At 38.1% G+C, this 20,276-nt stretch overlaps 1 protein-coding gene across 1 annotated transcript in view; it reads left to right on the top strand.

Moving 5' to 3' along the window:
• Positions 1-20,276, top strand: part of PDE11A (phosphodiesterase 11A) — a 427,170-nt gene that overhangs the window by 177,970 nt on the left and 228,924 nt on the right. The window contains exon 5 of the mRNA XM_024122161.1: positions 18,275-18,339. Coding sequence (XP_023977929.1) covers positions 18,275-18,339 — 65 coding nt within the window. The remainder of the gene's footprint in view (positions 1-18,274; positions 18,340-20,276) is intronic.

The raw sequence follows: 20,276 nt of genomic DNA, 5'->3' as shown, positions 1-20,276 counted from the left end.
CATCCCTCTCTCCAACCCTCCAGTTAGCCTGGTACGTTGTTTCAGGCAAGGGATTGCACAGAATACAGAGACAAAGAACTCCATTCTGGGTTTGTGAGTGCCAAAATGGGCTTTAAAAAGTTATGACAGAGTTATTGTTCTCAGAAACCAAGGCTTTTTCATTGGCAAGGACCAGGCTTTCTTAGAGACTTAAAGGAACCAGAGCCTAACGTTGTACCCAAAACAGTAGATTGGAAAGAGAATAGATGACGCCCTAGACTCTCCCATTCGTGAGTTGCCTGGACTAAAGTGGGAGAGTTAGAGAGAAGGGGAAATGGCGGGAAGCCCTAGACTCTCCCATTTGTAAGTTGCCCAGACTAAAGTGGGAGAGTTAGAGAGAAGAGGAAATGCAGTTTCCCAGCTCTCCTAGCCCTGCCCAGCCTCAAGACCACTCATAGTGGAGGTAGGGGGGTGGTGGGGATTGAAAGTCCCCCCAGACCCCGCGACAGGGAAGAAGACTGGAGGCGACAATATGGGAGGAGCCATGGGACAGCCAGAGCCCCACAAAAGCATGAGGGGCAAATACAGTTTTCCCATTTCCTGATAGAAGGTAACAGAGGGAGGGCTGAGACCTGAAGAAAGAAGCCTAACCGTCAGGATGAGGGAGGCACAGAGGATGTGACCTGGGCCTGGAGAGCTATAGGTGTAGATATTTAAGCACATCCACTGTTAGGGATGACTAGGCTGAAGATCAGTGAGGCTGTCTTGCCTCTTAGAGGCCAGCCTGGGTGAGAGGGTGACTATAGATCAGCTACTTTGCTCCAAAGAAGCCAGAAAGTTGCATGTCACCCTGGTGAAAATTTCAGTATTAAATGAATTGAATTCTGAAACGACTGAGAAAATCTGAAGTGGCTGTTAACTGGATTGTCTCTTTTGTCTTCTGTCAGCAAGCAGAACTAGGGCTCAAGAAGAGATTCAGTTGCTACAGGAAAATAACATAAGTGACTTTTTGTACAGCTATGTCTGTGGCCTTTGAAATTTATAATCAGTATACAAATTGTATTCTCTAGTCAGTCAACTTATATTCAGTACACAATTATGACAAAGCAAGCATTTGAAATTAGATTGGTGAGAAGATTGATGGATTGTCCTACAAATGTTTTGGAAACAAATAGCTGGCAACTTAGGAAAAAACAAATTCAAAAAGCTGAATTCTTACCTCATACTTGTTAAAATATAATTTTCTATAAGGCAAAATCGTGACTTTCATGTAAATATGTAATAAATACATATCAAATATTATTTTTAATTCATTAATTTATGAGGGAACAAATAAGATGTTAAAACAAGTCCAAAGAGCATTTGAGAAGTTAGGTATTTATAGGCAATGTTAGGATAAAATTTCTCAGAGACAAAACTTTTTAGAAACAAAAACAAGTCCATAAACTGTAATCTTTAAGGTTATCTTTTCCGTAGGATAGAAATTTTTAATCAGAGAAAAAGCTACAAATTAACATGTAACTTTATTAAGTCTGGAGTCTTTAATAAGTAGTAACCAAGGATGGGACTGAGTACATTTCTTAGATTGGGGCTGGCAAATTTTTTTCTGTAAGTTTTCAGATAGTATATTTTTTAGGCTTTGCCAGTCACATGATCTCTGTCATAGCTACTCATGGTAGCATGTAAGCAGTCTTAGTATGGCTATGTTCCAATAAAACATTATTTATAAAAATAGGTGGTGGGGGACTTCCCTGGTGGTCCAGTGGTTAAGGCTCCGTACTCCCAATGCAGGGGGTCTGGGCTCAATCCCTGGTCAGGGAACTAGATCCCACATGCATGCCGCAACTGAAAGATCCTGCATGCTGCAACAAAGATCGCACTTGGCAACAGAGATCCCACGTGTGACAACTAAGACCTGGCGCAGCCAAATAAATAAATAAATAAATATTTTTTTTTAAAAAGTAGGTGGTGAGCTATATTTGGCAGCAGGCAGGAGTTTTCAGTTCTCTGCCCTAGATAATTCTTGTGTGGCCTTTACTCTCTTATGACATTGAAAGATGAGCTGCCCCCTTTTTTGCTTTATTTCTGTAAGTCAATATAAATTTCAGATGGATCAAAGACTTAATGTTTAAAAAAAGAATGTAAAAATACTGGTGAATAATGTTTTATAGTCATTCTGTGGTTAAAGGCTTTTTAAAACATTCATGCAATTCCTTAGAGAATATAAGCACATTAAAACACTTCTATGATTTTGCAGCCATCAGACTGGTAAAGATTTGAAAGTATTATAACAGCGAGTATGAGTGTGCTTATGAGAAAAGGACATTATCATTACTGATGATGAGAATTTAAATTGGGGTAACCTTTATGGATACAAGTTTGGTGAAATATATTTCAATTTTAAAAGGGCCTAGACTTAGCACGCAGCAATTCTTCCTCTTAAAATTTAGCATAACGAAAGAGATGGAGAAGAGAGTAAAATCAGTATATAAGAATGTTTATTGCAGTATTTACAGTAGTGAAACTATAACTCAAATATCAACAGAAGTTTTATATAATGAAATTCTATATGTCCTTTAAAATAATGATGTATATCTATATTTATAGGAACAATATCCTTGATATATTTTTGATCAAATAATAAAGGAGAAAAAACAAATATAAAAGGAAGTGATTTTTATCAAAATATGGGTACATAAATGAGATCATATTTTTACAACTATTAAATTGATGGAATTTAAATTTTCTCCCTTTGAGGTATGTTTCCTTGTATCTTCTCTCTTAGGCAGAGTCAGGAATTTATCACCTCATGGGAAAAAAGGGCAGGTACTGGATCTTCCAGTAAGAGAGTGAACTTGAAAGTCAGGTGTCAGGAGAGAGGATCTGCTAAATGGATTTATATTGCCTTTTACCGGTTAAGGGCCAACCTGAAAACAAACAAACAAACAAAAAGGACAGGAAGTAAAACTCCATAATCCACAAAAGAAGAAGCATTCACAACCCTATGCTTCCAATTATCACCCCACCCATGCCGCCCATAATGGGGGGAGAGCTGCCCAATGCAGTGAAAATTGGGTGGGGTGAAGTAGAAAGCTGAGTGTGGTTGCCTGCATCCAGCTATCTTGGGCAGAGTACAGTGTTCATCAGAACAAGTCGCACATACCTGCTTGGAGCAGTAAGGGCGAGTGCCTGGCCAGGCTCAGGGATGTTTCTTGAGTCCTCCTTGCTGCCATAGAGTGGCAGGAGAGGTGGGGTGGAGCAAGAAAACTTTCAGACAAGCCATCTTGGAAACAAGGTCAGTGTGTCAGGATAATTGACAGTGTGAGTGACAAGTCACACTGCAGCTGCTAATATTGGTCAGCTGAAGAGAATTTCATCACACAAAAATATCTGTCATATGGGACTTCACAGTAAGCAAGGGAGGCTTCTGCTAGGCAGGGGCTGAAATTGCTGCCAGAGGAGAGTGTTGGTGAGAAAGTACTCAAAGACGATAGACCAAAATTCAAATGCAGTCACCCTAATCCACTCCCCTGAAGTCACCCCTCATCCATTATTCACTTAAAGATAAGCATAGAACAAAAAGTCACCAGCATGGGGCTTATGCAAAGATACCACAAGAAAAAAGAAGGAAAAGAATGTGAAAACAAAAACCAGATGAAGAACACACCCCAGAAAAATTGCTAACAGTTTTCCATGAAATGAAATTAAAGATAGTGTGATCTCTCAGGGGGGAAAAGAGTGTTCAAAGAAGAGATACAAGACTCAAGGAATAAATGATAAGCAGTAAATATTAATAGATAAGAAAACTGAGTTGGCAGAGCTTAGAAAGAAATAGAAGAAAAATATATAACCATACAGAACTGAATATTACATTAAAAACATCAAAAAAGAAGAGAAGAACTTCTAAAATACTTTCAGGGGCATGGAGGATAAAACTGGAAGTGAAATGGAAAATAATACAGAATAAAAAGACAAGATAGAATGATTAAAATGGATTCAAAATAAAGGAAGTCCAAAATAAGGATAATTGGTATCTCTGAAGAGAACATGACAAATGAAACAGGAAACAAAGTCAAATTATAACAATAGGACATTTTATTGAAATGAAGGCAAACTTGAATTTACAGACTGAAAGAACATATCATTTCAGGAAAAGTTGATGCTCACTGCTTAGTACTGAAGCACATTCAGTGCTAATGAACTTCAAAGATAATTAAAAAACTCTTTGGGCATCTAGACAAAATCGAGTCACCTGTTGGAGGAAAATTCATTCTGGTGTTAGTCTTCCTGGTAGCACTCTCCAGTTCAAGGAGACAACATAGTGATAGCTACCAAGTCCTCAGGGAAAGAAAATATGACTCTACAATTTAAAATGCAGCAAAATTCATATTCAATTATGTAAGCCACAGATAGACATTGTAAATATGCAAAAGAGAGTGCAGGAAACATAGTTCCAAGAAGCCCTTCCTGAAAAATATGAGTGGTTGAAATCAAGCCAAGCAAGCAATGGAGAAAACATGATAAATAAGAGTAGTATTGAGTATTGAATATAGAGCTAAGGCAAAAAAACAGTAGGCATATGCTTATAGAGGAACACTGTGCTTAGAGACTAGATCCCTTTTACACTGAGTGGTGTCTAGCCTGCTGTTTGTCTGGGGAGAGATGATAGCTCATTGCTCAAATGTTCCCTGTGAACACAATCCTGAGAAATGAACCAGACAGAGAGCAGGGCCTTGTGGTCTTGGCGTACACAGCCAAGACTTTCCACTCAGCACTATGCCTCTTTCAACAGGTATCTTTGTTGCATGGAATATTTTAATTTTAATGTGTCAAACTTATCAATCTTCCTTTTAGATTTGTGACTTACAGTTTTTGTTTTTAAAAATTCTTTATCTACCTCCATGTTATAATGGCATTCTCTTATCTTTTCTTTAAATCCATCTGGTTTTTATGGGCTTTTATATCCATCTAGACTTTATTTTGTGTATAGTGTAAAGCTGTATATGTATAACCAATTGTCTCAGAACTATCCCCCCGCACTTTCTGAATTATATCAAGTCTCCATATATACCTGGGTCTGTTTATGAGCTCACTGTTTTGTCCCATTGCTCTATTCGTCTATTTCTGCACCAGTATTATACTTTCTCAATTTCTATAATTTTATAATCCTCTTTGATATTTGATAGGACGAGTCCTCAATGTTTTTCTTCTTTAAAATTGGCTTGCCTATTCTTGACCTATTGCCCTTCCATATAAATTTTAAGAGCAGCTTATCAAGTTCCATGAAAAACTCTGTGTAGATTTTGATTGAAATTGCTTTAACTGATAGATTGATTTGTGGGATTTCTGCAAGTAACAGAATCTACAGGGGAAAATGGCTTAAACAATAAGAACATTTGTATCTTAACATGACAGGAAGGCTGCAGAAGGTGGTTCTTGGGATGATGCAGCAGCAGATGATGTAATCAATGATCCAGGCTCTGTCCTTTTCCTGTGCGTGTCTCAGTGGTTGGCCTTCACCAGCTGGCTTTCACCCTCATGGTCCAAGAGGCTGGCACAGCTCCAGGCAGCATGTCATCCTATAACTGTGTCCCCGAAGAAGAACGGAAACGTCTTTTTACATATCCTTCTCTTTCTCAGGGAGGAAAGCCTTTTTCAAAAGGGTTTTTTCCTAGCTGACTTTCCCTCCAGACCCATGGTCAAGAACAAGATGTTCAAATCATTTATATTCTCAATATTTTTTTGTTCTTTATCTGTCATTCTCTGATAGACGTGTGTTCAGATCTTCAGCGTAACTGATTTATCACTATCTTCTTGTCCAGTTCTGTAGGTTGTTGATTTAGTTGTCTGTATTAATCCTAATTGTTTACGTGTTTTTGAATTTGGGATTGGAGCTCATTTTAGTGGGAGGGTGTTTTATTTGTTTGTGCCATCGTTTTTTTCATTCTCTCTTGTACTCTTCCCTCCCTGTCTAACAGTTTGCACAACTCCTTGGTGCCTAGTCAGGAACCAGGTCTTATATTGATGGCTTGGGTCTCCTGATGTGTGGTAATATTACACTATACCAGAAGCAGCTTGGTTCAGTTTCTGGGGGGTGAAGCTAGGCCACCTGTCTCAAGGGAATGCTTTTAGTCCCCAAACCCCAGTAGAAGCTGATATCCCAACCATTGCTTCTTGCCTGTTTCTGGACTTGGAGCACAGTAGGTCTAAGTCTTCAGGCTCATGCCTTTAGAGATCTTATTTTTTCTCTACCCTCTGCTCCCCTCCCCTTATCTTTTCTCTGCCTTTAAACCTCTATATGTCTTTCTGGTTTTTTTTCTTTCTGTAGTTTATCAATCTTTTTTCTGTTTTTGGAAGAGAGCAGAAGAATCAAAGCATGAACTTATAGCACCATCTTTATTGGCATTCCATACACTACTTTTTACACTCAGAAAAAAAGTATCATTTCCGGGAAAAAAATCTGCTCAGTTTCCTCTGAAAATAGCTTTTGCTTTTCTCTATTTTATTAGAATCATTCCTGGAAACAAAAACTTCTGGGTTTTGTGTGTGTGTGAGTTGTATATTTTTAAAAGCTGGTTATTGCAGGTGTATGGTATTTCATGACCTCTCTACATTTGAGGGAAAGAGGGAGAAAAAAACACTTAAATCTAGTTGTAGAAGCTTTGATTCATCAAGATTTTAACTCAGTATTAAGACTGCATTCATGGTCTTTAAACTGGGCAGTCAGGTGTAAACTGATCAGTTTACTCCGTGGATGCCAAAAATAGAAGTGAGGAATGCCTTCCTAGCCCTCTCTCCTGCCAAAATTAATGTTTTACCCTCTTTTGCTTTTCTTTAGTATTTCAGTCGATCAATTTTTTTAACACCTTTATTGGAGTATAATTGCTTTACAATGTTGTGTTAGTTTCTTCTGTATAACAAAGTGAATCAACTATATGTATACATATATCCCCATATCCCTCCCTCTTGCGTCTCCCTCCCACCCTCCCTATCCCACCCCTCTAGGTGGTCACAAAGCACCGAGCTGATCTCCCTGTGCTATGTGGCTGCTTCCCGCTAGCTATCTGTTTTACATTTGGTAGTGTATATATGTCAATGCTACTCTCTCACTTTGTCTCAGCTTACCCTTCCCCCTCCCCGTGTCCTCAAGTCCATTCTCTATGTCTGCATCTTTATTCCTGTCCTGCCCCTAGGTTCATCAGAACCTTTTTTTTTTTTAGATTCCATATATATGTGTTAGCCTACGGTATTTGTTTTTCTCTTTCTGTCAGTCAATCAATTTTAAGTGACTTTGTCAATGGTATTTTCCACTAGACTGAAAAAATAAAAAGATTGTTCCATAGCTAGCTGCTGTCAACATTAGGAACTACTTAGTCCTTTGAACTGAATATTCCCTGCTTAATGTTATTCCATTCCATGAACCTGTCTAACCAATTCCTATCACTTCTCTTAGCTCTTTTCTAGCTCATATACTTACTATTATCTCTATTTCTTTTTGCACTTAGTCGAGGAAAGTGAGAATGAAGACATTTTAATCTTCTGTCCTGAGGCGCTGTCTCAGCACTGGTGTTTACATGTGTTCTTCTTTCATGGATCATCCTGATGGCTGGCAGCTATTTTGTTGTTCAGAACTCCATGAATACTTTATAGCTGAGCTTATCAATATGAGACTGTTTTCTGGAGTTTATTTTCTAAACCATGAAGCACAAGCTCCACTTGTTTTCTAATGTGTTCCTTAATTTCTTGGTTCTTATGTGAATACACATACAATTTAGCCATTGAACTAGATGATCTTCCTGAACCCAGCACTTGAGAGGAAGAGATGGAGATAGTAATTGTCATCTGATTGTTCTGAAACAGACACTATCCTAAGTGGATGGTAAAAATTGCTTCAGGCTTTCCTTTCTACTTCACTTTCTCTTCCTTTTCCCCATCCTACTTTTTTAAATTTTCCTTATCCCTGTAAGGAAACCAACTTAAATTCTATTTGATTTTTATTCCAAGTGCTTTTTCCAGAGTGCAGAATAGAAGGTATCTAAAAGAATTCCAAGAATTACCCAAACATTGTTATGTATATGTATGTATATACATATGTATATACTCACATCATTAATCATTAATATATCATATTATGTATTTGTATATATTGACTCACTTTATTAGTAATTATATGTCAGTATATTAACTCACATCATTAATCATTTATATATGTTAAATGTATGTATATAGGTATGTGAATATATGTGTGTGTGTGTGTGTGTGTGTGTGTGTGTGTGTGTATGTCTCCAACTTCTGAACTTTAGTCCCCACTCTCCATCTCCACCTCATCCTGTCACTTCTGAGGTTTCCTATTTCAGTTAATAGGTAACTCAAGCTAAAAACCACAGAGTAATCTCTGAGTGTTTCTTACCATTTACATTCAATTGTTGCTAAGGTCTGTTGCCTCTATGCTGAAACATCATTTCTAGCCCCTCCCTCCCACCCGTTCTACCACTTTCTTTACTCTGACTTTACTAGTCTCTCACTTGGAAATTTTCCTCTTCACTCATTTCTTTACTTGCAGACAGGGCACTCTTCCTTTTCATCAGTTTTTAATACTACTTCTAGTTATCTTTCTAAAACATGCATCTGCCTGTCTCATGCTTCAAAACATTTATTAACGTTGCCTACACAGTGAAGTTCAACATTCAAGGTCCATCACCTCTGCTCCCAACTTAACTTTTAGCTTTCAAGGTCCAACATTCAAGGTCCATCACCTCTGCTCCCAACTTAACTTTTAGCTTTCCTCTCTGGTCCTCAGGCTCACTCTATCCCATTCTTCCTCTTCTACCTCTCCTCCCCATGGTCAGCACAGTGAAGTTCAACATTCAAGGTCCATCACCTCTGCTCCCAACTTAACTTTTAGCTTTCCTCTCTGGTCCTCAGGCTCACTCTATCCCATTCTTCCTCTTCTACCTCTCCTCCCCATGGTCAGCCTATGCATCTGTTGCCTCTGTATCTTTGCATATATAATTCCTGTGAAAGACAAAAGGCACCAGACAATTAAGGAGATTATTTCATCTGGGCTATTGCAATAGGAAGAACATTCATTTATGAGGAACATCTCAAAGAAAAGAAAGGGTGCCTGGGGTCCTACAGAAGCATGTAGACAAAGGAATTAACTGCATCATTTGTGCATCCCAGAGGAGTCATGAGGACAAAGGTTTTATTTTGGAATGTTCTAGGTCAGGGTGGTTCTTTGAGGTTAGCCAAATCTGGAAGACAAAGCAGTAGGGGTATATCTTCATCATTATACCATTTTGGGGGGAGCAGGGCTCAGGTAAAGTTCAACATTGTCACCTCTGTACTGACTATTCTTTACAAATCCCAATTATCCCGTCTCATGTTGGTTTTTCTTTCTTCAGCTAAGTGCCTTTGAAGGCTGATTTCTATGTACTGCGCCACTTGGGCTTTCTTGTCCTCTGGCTTTCAGTTGCGTTTGACAAACGGGAGGAAGCAGCAGAAGATTTAAGAGCTGAAGGAGAGAGCTACTGGGAGTAGTTATTCCCCTTGTTCTTTCTCTGTCAGTTGTAGAGGTGGCTGAGTTCTTCCAAGGCCCCTCTCCACGGCCCCAGCTCCTCCGGGGCACCAATAACATTATCCCCTCCCTTCCTCCGTGTCTCCTTCTCTCCCTCACTCTCTCCTGTGTCCCCTCAGACCTAGGGGTGTTAATGACTTTCCAAACGTCTACTCCCTGGGTACCTCACCATTCCTTATTGGTTTCTTTTAATCTTGCCCATGCTTCTGTACCTAGTCCCTTTGTTGAATTACTTTCAGGTAAACCATTTTGGAGGGTTCTCTCTGTTTTCTGGCAAAACCTTGACTGATTTAGTCCCTCAACCTGGAAAACTTTCTCCACTTTTCAGCCTAGAGCATGCCTGCTCCCCCTTTAGGACAGAGTTCACATGAAAACTTCTTCAGCCCTCTCCTCTGTGTGCTTGTAGAATTTTGACCATATGCTGTGGTGAGATTATACCTTTGTGAACAGTTTCTCCCGCCATACTGTGTTGTGAGTACAAGGAGAGGATGTGATTTATGCCTCTTGTTATTTTCAGACCCTGTCACAGTGCCTGGTAACCTAAGTATTTGGAAAATGTTGATTGAGTGAATAAATGACTAGAGTAAATTACTCATCGGGGTAAGAGAGGAATTAATCAAGAAGGATGGCAGTGAATGGCTATTTAATTCATTCTTTTGCCCTATATATTAGTCCTCTTATGGAAAAATAGGAATTAAGAAAACTCAAACCCAAAAAATGGTGATTACTTATTAGATCATTCCTATTTTCTTCTTGGTAGCAGGAATATCTATTTGAGCATAGTTTTTAAGTTGTTTTTAAATTTAAAAAACAGAGAGCAACCAGACCAGCTAGTGCTTGTTAAATATCCAAATCAAAAAGACTTCTGCCCATGGAGCTTTTCCAAAGAACAGTCAGAGATGCTTGGGGATATTTTGTTTACTTCCCTGTGGCGTGTGTACCACCTTCCCCAGGGTGTAATGCCCAGGGCTGATCAACAGCCAGAGGAGCTTGGAATCATTTGTTCAGTTTCATTGACCTATAAACCACTTCTGATATTTCTCATATAAGATTCTCTTTTTACTTAGTGTATGTGTGTGTATTTATTTATTTAATCTATGTTCATTTAGTGCATCTCTAATAAAAATCAGAATTGGAATTAGAGAATAAATTTTAAAAAATTAATGGAACTAAGAACCATTCAATTTGTCCAAGTCAAGAATAAAACATGAACTTTATTCTCATTTATTTATGCTTTCATCTATATTTTTATTGGTCATAATCTCCTCAGTGACACTATATATCCCATTAAATTGCATCAAAAAATTTTAGCTGTTTCATTTTTTAACCCAGGTGTCTAACTATAAATAATTTTCCACTGGATGCATTATATTTTTAATAAATTCCTTTTAAAAATATAAATTGTTTGAGGCATGGCTGCCTAGAATTTTGCTTTTCAAACAAAGATATTTTTGAGAGTGCAAGGAGGTACTTTTAATAATTATTGCATGACAACAGGCTTTATTAGACTGGGATGGTCCCATGACAAGTGGGACATATGCATGTCCTCAGATATACCCCCCATCACTCGCCCTGGTGCCTAAAATTTCTGTCATTACAGTGTTGTTTTAGATGAGAAGATTTTGACTCCAGGAATCTCCTTTCTGAACTATAGATAAATTACAGGGGAACACGAATACTTTAATCTATCATTAGCCATTAACGATTTAGCAGAAAATAGCTAGTTGACTTGGTTCAGAGATCTCTCTGGACCAGAAGTTAGCAAATTTTTTTCTGCAAAGGGCCAGCTAGTAAATATTTTAGGTTTTGTGGCCCATAGGGTCTCTATTACAACTGCTCAACTCTACTATCATAACGAAAAGCAGCCATAGGTAATATTTAAATGAATGAGTGGGCTCTGTTAAAATAAAACTTTATTTATAAAAACAGATGGTGGGACAAATTTGGCCTACAGAGTTTTTTTGCCCAGCCCCACTCTGGAGGAATGGGAGGCAAGCAGATAGTTTACCTCTCCAGAACTATAATACTTCTTTGCTGTTCCTTGCTGTCCTCAAGGACCAAGGCCCATGTGCATGTCACCTTAAGGGCTCAATATTCTGGTGACTTTGAGGGTTAATTTGCTTGTGAGCCTAATCTCAGATTGCCCTAAATTCAGAGAACCTGTAGGGGGATTCCACCAGCAACCTTGTGTTCTTGAATATATGATTTAGACTAGGATTTCTGTGACAATCTTAGATTTATTCTAGAATGTTTTTGAAGCCCTTCATAGTCTGATGGCTTGGAACCAGGCTAACTTTATGCACCTTATGGAGCCAAGGTTAGTGTTTTGCCACTTCATTGATCTTATCTGGCTTACAGTCAGCAGTGTGTTTGTCTTCACAGTTTCATTGCTCTGCTTATATTTTTGTCACTGTCTTGATGGGACTCAAGCTTGCTTCTCTTTTATTCTTACATTGTTTGCTATTAGCTGTAGACCCTTAAATGTTGTATTTCTCTTACCCACCATTCCAGATTCCTTTCCCATGCCTCTGAAAAATACTCTTTTACACAAATTAATGGCCCATAATAGCTTTGTTCAACTGTAATTAGTTGTACATAAGCAAATTTATGTGATTTCATGTGTAAAAGTATTTTTATATACTTCATACATTTTTCAAGTATGTAAGTACTTCATCCCCTTTTTGTTTACACTTTTACTTAATTAATAGCCAAAAGCATTTAAGGCACCCTTCAGCAAAAATACAAAAATTCATAGTGAACAAATATTTTCTGAGTGCTTATTGTATTCCAGACACATAGCAGAATGAAAGGCAAACTTTCAAATTAAAAGGAAGAAAGAGAAAGTAGATGTTGTAAGTAAAACGAAATCAAATCAACAAACTCAAAACCAAATTGTGCTGCAAAAAATGATACAACTTTGAACCTAAGGCTTTTCTCTGAGCTTCTCAACAGCCAAAGTAAAAGAAAAAAATGAATAGGCTTTATAATTCCTTTGGTTTAGTAAAAGGAACACATCAACAGATTAAGAAAGTTTTTCTGACCCTTAAGTTAAAAGATTTTTCTTCTCTAAAATATTAATTCTTTAAAGGTTGGAGACCTTATTTACTATTTCTTTTCTGTCTCTCTATGCTATCCAGTACTTAATACACATTGGATGATCAGTATGTAGCCAAAGACAAAGCAACATTAGTATTGTCCTCATTTTTCTTCTAAAGACATGGGAACCTAAGAATTATACAAGGTATGAAATTAGGGAACATAGTCTATAATACTATCCTCACTTCTGATACCAAGTACAAGTTCAAGAGTTCCCAAGACCACTCTCAAACTCAATATTTTGCTAGAAGGGTTCACAGAATTCACTGAAAGCGGTTATATACACGGTCATGGTTTATTATGGGAAGAGATACAAATTAAAGTAAGCCACGGGAGAGATCAGTCCAGGAAGGTTCCGAAAGTGGTGCTTCCAGTTGTCCTCTCTCTATGGAGTCATGGAAAGCATTAACTTCACCCAGCAGTGATGCACACATCACTGTGTGTGCATGAAGTATTCAATATGCATGAAGTATTGCCAGCCAGGGAAGGTCACCCGAGCCTTGGCATCCAGGGTCTTTGTTGGGACTTGATCACTAAAACCTATTTGGCCACCCTCATAGCTGCCCTCAGTCTCCCTGCCCTCCATAGGTCAACTGATACCATGTGACCCAAAGGCTCCACCCTAAATCACATTGTTGGTGTGGCTCAAAGCCACCACTCGTAAGTTACATTGTTACTATCTGGCTGGCCCAAGGCACCCAGGTAAACAAAGACATTTTTACCCAGGCTGGACATTCCAAGGGCTTAGAGGTTACCTCCCAGGAGACGAGGGCAAAGGCCAGACCTTTCTTTGGGTAAGCTTACTTCTTCCTACACACAAGGTCAACACTGTGGTTGATGAATCTAGTATCTGACTTTGATCAGGACACCATGGGCTGGTTTACTGGGGAACACAACTAGTACTTTCCATGATATGGAGTGCTAAAGTTGAAAGATGCATAATCCTTGACTTTACCTTTACTCATTAAAAAGGAATTTAGAAACTAAAACCAAAAAATAAAATAAAACAAAATATTTGACCCTGTTTTTCTTTTCAGCATGTGATTTATGTTAAAATAAAAAGTTCAAACATTTTAGAAAAAAAGAATTTCTTCCTTTTGGTAGTTTTAACAAGTCCTCTCTTACATTTCAAGAGTTCAAACATTCTGACATTTCACTGAGGTACTTGTTTATCTTATCCATTCTCTTTGTGATTCTAGAGCTGTAAGTTATATAGCTTTAAGATTTCAGGATTTTCTGTTCCATTTCTTCTATCCCTCAGATGGTTTTTTTTTTAATTCTTAAAAGATCTTTATTCTTTTTAAATCTCTAGACATTTTTCAGGTTTATTTCTTAAGGTATGGAGAGCAGAGGTTTACTTTTTATTCCAGGGAGCACTAATTTTGATGAGCCAGGACAAATTAAGCTCCCTACCATAAAGTAAGCTCCATGCATGCAGGGATTTTTTTTTTTCTTTTACTTTTACCGTGTAGCCCCAGTGCCTATTGCACTACTTGACACATACAGACACTCAGTACATATTTGTTGTGTCAAATAACAGTTTTCAAAAAGTTAAAAACCTAACCCTTGCACAAATCGAAAACAAGCAAGTATCAAAGATGTAGTTAACACATTAATGAGAGAAGCCAGCAAGGTCGTAGTCCGTTCTGAAACAGACACCGGATGAATGCAGACACAAGATTGCTAGGTTAGAGTTTAAAAATGCTTACCATCATCCAGGACAATAAAATTGTAATTATGGGCTTATTTTTTCTACTGTACAGAAGCCATTCGCATTTCTGCTTGGATAAAATTCATTTGCATTGCTATAGGACAAAAATCATTTTTGTAATGTCAAGCTGTTCTTTGTTGCCCCAGTGGCTTCCTGAGTGACAGCACTTGCCCTGCTTGTTTTGAACTTCTACTTAGTTATTGCCCACTTCTGGGTACCCATCGTGAACATGTGTACTCAAGCCACAAGCCTCATGATGACTTCCTCATTTACCCCTTGTCTCCTTTCCATGTAGACCCAGTCACAATCAAATTACCCAAGGGGAATGCTTCCTGAGTGCCACAAGTTACCCTACCTATGACCCTCTATAAAGGCACTTACCCGTGGGTCCTTGCTCTGCTGTCTGCCTGCCTGCAGTGACCAGACTTTGAGCTTTGGGTGACTTTCTGTGGTCCTTTGGGCATACTGTGACCCCCTCTCTAGGACCTGTGAATATAATAAACCCTTTAATTTCACATGCATTTCTGAGTGTAATCTCTGTGGCTGTGTTAGAGTGATCCTCAAAAACCCCACCAAGGGGGCTTACTCCCCCTTTTACCACCCAATGGATATCAGTTTTTCAGAAATTAACATCTGTCCTTCGGAGTTGTAAAATATTCTAATCAGCAGTGAAAATTAAGCCAAATAAAGTATTCTTAGTAATATTGGAGAGTTTAATCTCATCTATCAAGTCTGGAAATTAAAAGATATATCCTTCTTGATTTCCAAATGCAAAAACAATTATTAGTTGATTGGTAACTTGATTTATTTTATATAAAGCCAAATGTTTTACTTCAAGTTACTTTTAGTCTATGTTTATTCAGATTCAGGTATATAGTAGGTACTCAATAAATATTCATAGAATTAATAAATAAAGGCAGAATTTATCTAAGTATTCTGGCTCTGAAGGAGTCATGCCCAAATAATTTTCTCTTTCAGTGCTACTTGCTCATGTTTATGAAAGCAGTGAGTAGTGGGGAAATTAGAAGCTGTGGAATTAGACTGACATGGTTCAAATCCCAGTTCTGTAACATATTGGTTATATGGTTTCCAGGAAACCACTTAACCCCTCTAAGCTTTCATTTTCTTTCAGGAAAATGGGGATAATAATACCTACCTTGCCAGGATGTTGTAAGCATCGATACATACATAAAGGATTGGTCATAATGTATGCAAAATGCCTCATACAGATTTGCAGTAAAATGGTAGGATATGGTTGTCTTAGTCAGTTTGAGCTGCTATTGCAAATTATCATAGACTGGGTGGCTTAAATAACAAACATGTGTTTCTCCCAGTTCTGGAGGCTGGGAAAGGGAAATCCAAGATCAAGACACTGGCAGATCCAGTGTCTTGGTGTGGCCAAGACCAAGTGGTGTGACCACTTGGTGTGGCCACCCTTCTTGGTTTGTAGATGGCCGTGTTCTCGTTGCATCCTCACATAGCAGAGAAGAGAAGAAGAAGCAAGCTCTCTCTGTCTCTTTTAAAAGTACTAATCCCCTTATGAGGCTGCACCCTCACAACCTAATAACCTCTCAAAGGCCCCATCTCCAAATACCATCACATTGAGGATTAGGGTTTCAACATACGAATTTTGGGGGGACACAAACATTCAGTTCATAGTAACAGCCTAAAACATGATTAAAAAGTAGAAGAATTTACTGTCATCTGACAAAATAATGGAAAGAAATCACAGATGATGAGAAATCAAAGTAGAGATACGACTTTCTCTTTTAAAATCTGTAACAATTTCCCATTCTGCAAGCATAAATGAAATGCTTCTACTTATTATCCTATTATTGTTTTAACTTTAAGAATTATTTAGGGTATGGTTTGAGGAATTTATTATTTGGTGATAGCAGATAGTCTGTTTGTGGCTTGTTGGCCTTTTGAGACCCCAAGAAGATTGCAGCTAGATCAAGATTTCTGTGTTCTAAGCGATTGGTTTCTGTTTAAGCCCTCAATTAAGGTAAGTGTTCTAGTTAATTTTGCTGTGTAACAAATAAGCCCAACATTGAGAGGCTTAAACCAAACATGTTGGTTTAACCTGATCCTGTGGATCAGGCATTTGGAGAGGAATAGCCAGGATGGTTTACCTCTTTCCGGGATATCTGGAACCACTGTTGGAGATCAGGGGTGACTTAATGGCTGGGAGCTAGAATCATCTGAAGGTCTGTTTGCTTTTATGTCTGGCACCTGGGCTGAGAGGGCTTAAAGACTGGATGGAGCTGCTGACCAGAGCATCTACATGTGACTCCTCTGTATGGTTGGCTACCTTTCAGCATAGTGTCCTCAGGGTAGTTGGACTTATGACATGGTGGCTCAGGGCTCCAGGCACAAGTATTCCAGTTAGATGAGGCAGAAGCTGCATTGCCTTTTATGACAACTTCAGAAGGCGCATAGCCTCTCTTCTATATATTCTATTTGTTGTAGTGATCTGGAGCCCACCTAGATTCAAAGGGAGGAAACATAGACACTACAACTTGGTAGGAAGGTGGCAGGGTTATGTTGTAGAGAAGAATGTGGGATAGGAGATATTGCTGTGGCCCTCTCTGGAAAATAAAATTTGCCACAATGAGTAATTTTGTAGAGGCTTATTTCACATTAGAATATGAAATGAAATATGTCCTATAGTTGTCAAGGGTATTTCCTTTTAGTTGAGCTATTGTCACTGCCCTGCTAGTCACACACAGTTTTCTTTGTGATGGGCTTTTATCTTTTTCTTAATGTTGCATTTTTTTAGTATGGGTTCATTACCTCACTGATAAAACTGTTTTAATATTTAATCTTTTCCCACTTCCCAAGTCATTTTCTCAAGTGCCCATCGGTTCCTTATAAGTGGTTAATTTAAATGGCCTTTGAAGCATGACTGCATCTGGCTAAGGCAAATCTAAATGTCAACCTTGGAAGCATCCAGTGACATTCAGATGACTCCTTTCAGTATAGGGCCTCCTTTTTCTATCATGTGGTATATCTTGTCAAAAGAGGACCAGAAACGGTGCCTTTCCCACTCAATATTTTTAGCGTTGTTGAAAAAACGGACACTCTAGAGTCATACAGACTTGCTTTTATCCCAGAGGCCCCATTTAGTTGTGTGAAACAGTGTAAGTTTCTTAAAAGTTATGGGTTGGTTTCCTCATCTATATACTGAAGATAAAAATCCCCACTTCAGAGAGTTGTAATAGGGAAATTAAATAGTCAAAGAAACTTCTGATGTAGGGCCTGGTTTATAGTAGGAACTCAACAGTAGCTAATGATAAGAAAAACTGCCTTTGCATTTTCTGTGCCTATAAATTACCTTTCAGTGTAATAGATCTTGATCAGGATCTTGAACTGATTGTGCCAGTTTCACTGGACACGTAAGGGAGGAAGTGTCCACACTAGGGATGATCTTAAGTGTCTTCCTCTTCGTTACCCTTTGCAGATGACAGAAAACATTCACTTGAGGACAGTGATAAGCCAGGGAAGGTAATTTCAGGAACCTGGGGTTGATGGAGGGCAACCTTTTGAAAGATGTTTTGTCTCTACCAGGTTCTCCATGGATGGTGACTGGGTTGTTAAAAGGGCAGTAAAAAATTTATTTTCAAATGAGATGTCCCTTTGCCTGACCACCACAGGATTTTTACACCTTATTGTAAAAATATATACATATTTAGAAATGTATTAAAACTTGGGCAATACGTGCCATGTAAGAAATAAAGTACAAAATGTAGGATAAAATTTTCTTGTATCCCTCGGGATTTCTCCACTTAAAATCTCTCTTTAATCTCCAATTATTGTAATAGTCATTATAAAGATGAAAAATGTTTACTGGAATATTTTAAACTGTGAGAAGGCTTTAACTGACTTGGATTTGTTGTCTTTCTGTGCGGCAGGTGGTGAAGTTTACCAAATCCTTTGAATTGCTGTCCCCAAAGTGCAGTGCCGATGCTGAGAACAGGTAGGGCTTATGAGTTTCAGTTTTATCTCTAATCCTCATCTTCGATTCGTGGTGTTGGCAGCATTGCATAATTTCTGAGGATAAGAGTTTTTCTTTCTTTAGATCAGCAAGTGCAGCCACATATCATCACTCGTCTGTATTTCAGGGCTTAAATTAAAACTATACATAAAAATACATGTATATGCATCTAAAACTGCTAATGAATAAAGTCGATTTTTAGATATTCCATAACTGCATAGATAACCTTTTTTTTTTTTTTTTTTTATTCTGGTCCCTCATTTGTCTTCTTCCCTTTTGTTTGCTTCCGTTTGACCAATACCCCTTGGGGAAAAGACTAAGAGTTTCTAGTAGTTTACTTTTTGTCCCCATCGGTATCTTTGAGGCTGTAGCAGGGTGAAAGTAAGGGTTGGGGACAATCAGTGAATTTCTGTTAGCTTTGCACTACCCTGAATAATAGTTTGGCTACTACAAATATAGATTCTCTACTTTGGTCACCTCTAGAAGAAGGGCTAAAAAAAATAGTGAAATTGACCAAAATGCAGAAATATGGAGAAGGACAAGTAAAGCATGATGATTATAATGATGACAATACCAGTGATGGTAATACCAGCTAGATAAGCAGCTTCCATCTATTCTGTGCTGAGTGTGCCAGGTACTATTCTAAATGCTTTATATGCATTGAATCCCCCCAGATAACCTGATGAAGTAGGCATCATTACCCATGCGTGACAGAGGAGAAAGCCAAGGTTCAGTGAGTTTAAGTGACTTGTTCAAGGCCCTGCAGCCAGTAAATGGTAGCCACATCTCAGGACAAGATCACCTGCATAAAACCCTCCCAATCTCTGAATTTTGATCCCATTGCCACACATAATTTACAGTCTGGTAATTAATCTCATATAGTGAATGTCTGCTGGATTGTTTCCCAATCTGGCTGGATCAATCAGAATCAAGCTTGGAGAACTGAATAAAAACTAAATTCTCAGGACCCACATGAGTGCTTTTGATTCAATATGTTGAAAGTGAAGTCCTAAAGATCTGTATATTCAAAAGGCCCCTTGGGTAATACCTGTTTCAAGATGTAATAGTTGAGGGTAATTTGATTTTACGTACTTATTATTGCCTTTAAGTTCAGAAAATAGAAATCAGTACATTAAAATGGGCACTTTAGTTGCTTCACTTTTTATCAAGTGTATGAAATTTAAAAGAGTCCATTTCTAATTCCAGTTATAGAGCATTCTTGAAAAGGCAAAATTATAGAAACAGAAAGCCGATCAGTAGTTGCCAGGGTATGGAGATAGAGAGAAGGGTTTACTATGAGTGGGTACAGGGGAATTTTGAGTGGTGAAGAAACCGTTCTCCGTCTTGCTTGTGGTGGCAGTTATACAACTGCATTTGTCAAAACTTGCAGAACTATGTGCTTAAAAAGCATAAATTTTACTGTTTGTAAGCTATACCTTAAAATGGGAAGCAAGAGGTCTTTTGTAAGAGGTTTTTGTTTTCGTGAAAATGTATGTTCACATCTATGTTTAATGTCAGCTAATCTATACCCAAAAAAGATTTAGACATAGAGTTACTAGTGGTGAATTCAGCCATTTTCCTAAAAATTTCATGTAAAATAACATGAAATACATTTTAAAACATATATCTGTACTTAGTCCTTTAGCTAGTTATGGCCTCATATAGGTTCTCTCTCTCATATATGAGGGGGAAAAGCCTTCCTTTGAAATCCTAATGTTTTAATATTGTTCTTTTTTTTTTTTTAACTACTGAATGTGTCCTCATGGTCACTGCAGAGTTAAATATTTCATTATTTTTAATGCTGAGAGAACTTCCGTGTCAAAATGAAATGACCCAAGGCCCATACTGCTCTTGGCAAACTTCTGATAATAAAAAAGAAAGAAAGAAAGAAAGAAAGAAAGAAAGAAAGAAAGAAAGAA

The sequence above is a fragment of the Physeter macrocephalus genome, chromosome 2 (genome assembly GCF_002837175.3).
Source record: "Physeter macrocephalus isolate SW-GA chromosome 2, ASM283717v5, whole genome shotgun sequence".
NCBI lineage: Eukaryota > Metazoa > Chordata > Mammalia > Artiodactyla > Physeteridae > Physeter > Physeter macrocephalus.
Note: the sequence above shows the minus strand (reverse complement) of the source record. Positions and strands in the feature narration are given on the sequence as shown.